Source organism: Austrofundulus limnaeus, unplaced genomic scaffold, assembly GCF_001266775.1.
Source record: "Austrofundulus limnaeus strain Quisiro unplaced genomic scaffold, Austrofundulus_limnaeus-1.0 Scaffold141, whole genome shotgun sequence".
In the NCBI taxonomy this organism is placed as follows: domain Eukaryota; kingdom Metazoa; phylum Chordata; class Actinopteri; order Cyprinodontiformes; family Rivulidae; genus Austrofundulus; species Austrofundulus limnaeus.
The window spans coordinates 921,634-927,064 of record NW_013952543.1 but is presented as its reverse complement, the minus strand read 5'-3'; the positions used below and the strand labels follow the sequence as shown (position 1 = coordinate 927,064).

The 5,431-nt window shown below is 41.2% G+C and overlaps 1 protein-coding gene across 2 annotated transcripts in view; it reads right to left on the bottom strand.

The window, feature by feature from the left end:
* The window catches only part of csrnp2 (cysteine-serine-rich nuclear protein 2), a 19,237-nt gene that overhangs the window by 5,887 nt on the left and 7,919 nt on the right, over positions 1–5,431 (bottom strand). For both annotated transcript variants that reach the window (XM_014016257.1, XM_014016256.1), the window contains one exon: positions 1,549–1,845. In XM_014016257.1, the coding sequence (XP_013871711.1) occupies positions 1,549–1,845 (297 nt within the window). The remainder of the gene's footprint in view (positions 1–1,548; positions 1,846–5,431) is intronic.

The window sequence follows — 5,431 nt, the reverse complement described above, 5'->3', positions numbered from 1 at the left end:
ATTTTCAACTTGAAATATCTTCAAACTAATGAAATATGAAGTTATTAGTGAGAAAAATCTGTCTAGATAACAGCAGACTGTCTGTTCTTAAAATATACGACAGGTCTAGACCACTCGTGAATTTTGTTCATTTCTGAAAAAAATCTTAGAATACAAAAACATTGGTGAATGCCACAAATTCTCCTAAATCACTTCGTACGCACAACTTAAGAACAAATCTGTGCGTACGAACGGTTCTTGCATGAGGCCCAATGAGTGTAAATTTATGTCCTGATTTAAAATCACTACTACAGATTGGTTTTCTATATTTATATTTTGCAAAAATTAAACAACTTATTTTAAAAATGAGATGAACTGAAACTTGAATTAGGACAATTTAACTTTGCATTTACACCTGACCTTTACGCCCACATGGACTATATGAAGTGGGTCACCTGTTTGCAGCTCTAACAGCTGTAACAAAAAGACTTCTGCAGGAATTTGTGCCCGTTCATTATGTAAAGCATTTATGAGGTCACTGATGGAAAGAAGGTCTGGCACAGAATCACTGTTCTACTTCCACCCAAAGGTGCTCAGTGGGGGTGAGGTCAGGGCTCTGTGCGGATCAGTCGAGTTCTTCCAACCAAACTCATAAAACCATAGTTTCAAACACCAGCAGCATTCAGACAAGCTGAGTGTGACCATGGTGAAATTCAACTATTGCAGAAATATTTTTAGTACAGTTTAGCGCTGCAACTAATGATTATTTTAATAATCGATTAATCTGTTGATTATTTTTTCGATTAATTGATTATTAAATTAGTCATCGATTATTTTAATAAACGATTAGTCATCGATTAATCGTTTCAGCCCTACAGTTAATGATCTCTTCTCATCTTTTAATAAATTAAAGATGGGATTACCTTTAATTATGACCCCTGCATGTGAAGCTGCACCGATCAACATGAAATTCGTCAGGACTGTAGAAGAGTCCGACCTACACTGCACCAGCCAACAGTTTTAATATAGACCCCATATTTGAGGCGGGGGCTCYACCTGAACTGAGGGTGTCTGGGCATACAAAAATGCTTACAGCTCAAAAACTATTCAACGTAGGAGCTTCAGATTTTTTTAAACACTGATTAAGGGATCAGGCTCACCAATGAGCACCCCCACCCCACTCCAGACCCCCMACCCAAAACAATAAATCTGAGTTCTGGTGCATTGGAGCTTTGCGTATGTGTGGGAGTCATATATGCTGCCACTATTCAGTATCTAGTTTAATTCGTATGTGTTCTAATTACAAAGCTGAGCTAACGTTTAAATTTTTTTTAAATAATACTAAAATTAGAATAGTCCTTTCTCATCAAGAATGTTTACCTGCACCAGTGTGAATATGATCTGTTATATTCAAGAATCACAAAGAGCACTTCCTGCTTCACTCCTACGTCTAAAAAGGTTTTAATGACTATTGTATGAATAACTCATGTCTACGTGACATTATGTAAAAATCACAAAAACAATTAGCTATCTTCTAAAAACAGTGGGCGCTCAGTGAACAAGTCCTACCTGGCACTTAATTCCAGCCTGGCTGCAGCCACAGTGGCGAGGGTCGCAGTACAAACGACAGTCGCAGCCACATTCCTCCCGGGAGAGGCGGATGGCTCTGAGCTCGGTTTTCTCACGTGCGTCTATCCGAGTGATGCCAGAGGCTCGCAGCAAGGCCCGGCGCCGCTTCGTGGGCAGCGGCTGCAGGAAGAAACAGTCATCCACCTCCACGGCATCCACGTCCAGGTCCTCGTCTGATACATCGTCCAAAGTGAGTAGGTCTGCCTGAGCGCAGTCCACTGTGCCGTTCCTTGTTAGCTGCAGATGAAAATTTGGAGCTATGAGGTCCGGGAAGTTCCTGAATTAAACTGGAAAACCTAAAGGCTCCTGGGGTAAGCAGCAGGGAGGTCATACATCCCCAGAAACAGCTTTACTTGCATTTGTTAGTAGTATTTAGATAATATTTTTTTATTGTTAGCTACACTGAAAATTCACTCATTACACTCTACATTCATAATCATTAAAAGTAAAAACCTATTTTACTTAATAAAAACATAAAACAAGTTTTTTTTTCTGTATCAAAATTAAAGCCATTAGTCTAAGAAGGCAAGATTTACTAAATTAGAAAAAATGAAATTGTAAGAAAAATGCTAAATTASACAAGGATTTTTATATAGGCCTAGACTTCAGTTTTGTAGACACCATACACACATACTACTTCATGTTTTGCCTCATCTTTCTTTTTTCACATTTTGCAACTTTCTTTTTTGAAGAAAACATTGATACTAACGTGCTGAAACAGTAAAAGGAGAAGGATGTTTTCTCAAACAGCTAAATGATCAGAATAACTGTTTAATAATCTCCAGACAGAAATGATATTGTTTCAGTTTCAGTTATTAATGAAGAATGAAGCTGTGAACGTTGGATGCGTGACAGGGAGGTGTGACGCAGGTCTGCAGAGATTACCATGAATGCACGAGCTGTCGTGTTTGTAGCCTGGCAACAACAGATCTGATGACATCACACACAGTATCGGCAGGTAACAGGTGAGCTCAGCTTAATCTTGGTTTATACTTCGTGTCGCACGTCTTGTTCCCCCTGCTGAGTGACAAAAAATTGCGCAACTTTCGTGTGCTCTCCCACTGCTATCCCCGGGTTACAGCCATGTTGTGCATTGCCCCCAGTCAGAACTGTGAGACGTGGACTTATACTGTATACAGGAGTTGGACAATCAAAGGAAAAAAAATTGTATAGGTCCTCTGGACGGGTTCTTCTTTAATGAAACGTTTCGTCTCTCTTCCAAGAGACTTCTTCAGTCTGAGAGTTTCAGGCAAAATTCAGGCTTTTAAGTCCTGCCTCCAGGTGACTGATACTCACATCACATGGCCATCGTTCACAGGTGACTCATACTCACATCACCTGGCTATCACTCAAAGGTGACTGATACTCACATCACATGGCTATCGTTCACCCTAATTAATACCTTTTGTTAACAGGGGGTGGAGTGATACTGCCAATGCCAGCGCTGTAGCAGGGGGACAACTGAAAACGGAGGCCCCCACCTCTGTTTAATGACGGACGGTCTTTCTTTACAAAAATGGCTTCTTTTACTCCTCTCTCAAACCAACGTTCCTCCCTATCAAGAATGAGAACATCCTCATCTCTGAAAGAGTGACCGCTGGCCTGTAAATGAGTGAAAACTGCAGAGTTCTGGCCATTAGATGTAGCTCGTCTGTGTTGGGACATTCTTTTGAACAGTGGCTGCTTTGTTTCCCCGATGTATAACTGGTTGCAGTCCTCCTGGCACTTAACAGCATATACAACATTGCTCTGTTTGTGCCGGGGCACCGGATCTTTGGGGTGAACCAGCCTTTGCCGTAATGTGTTTTGGGGTTTGAAAGCTACTGGGACATCATGTTTAGAAAATAAACGTCTCAGTTTCTCCGAAACACCCGCAACATACGGAATAACCACTGGTTAGCGATAGCCAGGTGATGTGAGTATGAGTCACCTGTGAACGATGGCCATGTGATGTGAGTATCAGTCACCTGGAGGCAGGACTCAAAAGCCTGAATTTTGCCTGAAACTCTCAGACTGAAGAAGTCTCTTGGAAGAGAGACGAAACGTTTCATTAAAGAAGAACCCGTCCAGAGGACCTATACAATTTTTTTTCCTTTGATTTTTTACCTGGATTACTGAGATGCATCAGGACGAGTTGGACAATGAAACTGAAACACCTGGTTTTAGATCACAATAATTTATTAGTATGGTGTAGGGCCTCCTTTTGCAGCCAATGCAGCTTCAATTCATCTTGGGAATGATACAAGTCCTGCACAGTGGTCAGAGGGATTTTAAACCATTCTTCTTGCAGGACAGTGGCCAGGTCACTATGATACTGATGGAGGAAAATGTTTCCTGACTCGCTCCTCCAAAACACCCCAAAGTGGCTGAATAATATTTAGATCTGGTGACTGCAGGCCTTGGGAGATGTTCAACTTCACTTTGATGTTCATCAAACCAATCTTTCACCAGTCTTGCTGTGTGTATTGGTGTATTGTCATCCTGATACATGGCACAGGATACAAAGTTTGAACCATTGGATGCACATGGTCCTCCAGAATGGTTTGGTAGTCCTTGGCAGTGACGCGCCCATCTTGCATAAGTATTGGGCCAAGGGAATGCCCAAACCATCACTGATCCGCCCCCATGCTTCACTCTGGGCATAAAACAGTCTGGGTGTTATGCTTCTTTGGGGCTTCTCCACACCGTAACTCTCCCAGATGTGGGGAAAACAGTAAAGCTGGACTCATCAAAGAACAACACATGTTTCAGATTGTCCACAGGCCAAGATTTGCACTCCTTGCACCATTGAAACCAACGTTTGGCATTGGCACGAGTGACCAAAGTTTTGGCTATAGCAGCCCGGCCGTGTATATTGACCCTGTGGAGCTCCTGACGGACAGTTCTGGTGGAAACAGGAGAGTTGAGGTGCACATTTAATTCTGCCATGATTTGGGCAGTCGTGGTTTTATGTTTTTGGATACAGTACAATCCAGGTTAGCACCCAAACATCCCTTTCAGACAGCTTCCTCTTGCGTCCACAGTTAATCCTGTGGGATGTGGTTGGTCCTTCTTGGTGGTATGCTGACATTACCCTGGATACTGTGGCTCTTGAWVYRTCACAAAGACTTGCTGTCTTGGTCACAGATGCACCAGCAAGACGTGCACCAACAATTTGTCCTCTTTTGAACTCTGGTATCTCATCCATAATGTTGTATGCATTGCAATATTTTGAGCAAAACTGTGCTCTTATCCTGCTAATTGAACCTTCACACTCTGCTCTTACTGGTGCAATGTGCAATTAATGAAGATTGACCACTAGGCCGATCCAATTTAGCCATGAAACCTCCCACACTAAAATGACAGGTGTTTCAGTTTCGTTGTTGCCCTGTATATATATAAACTTAAAGAAAGTCTGCAAATATTTGTGTGTCTTGTTTGATGGTGCAGAATATCATCAAATCATTTAGAGCAGAGATTTTTAACCCTTGGGACCACAATAGGGGAATGTCATTGACTGAGTTGCAATACACTTTCTCACCACTTCCAGTGGTAGTGCACTACTCAGATGTTTAGATGTTTTTACAACTTTTTTTAATACATAGAAGCAAAAGTTGGAAAAATGGGAACAATTAAAAAGAAAAGCTGGAGACAAAAAATTAAGAAAATTTTCCAAAATTGTTCGTAAGTAATGCAGACTTTATCAAATAGGGTTAGTGATGGGACAAGCTATTCAACAAACCACTAACTAACAACTTCTAGAATTTGTCACAGTTATGAAGAGTAGCTTCTGCTAAAATATGTATATACTGTATATACTGTATATACTGTATATATATATATA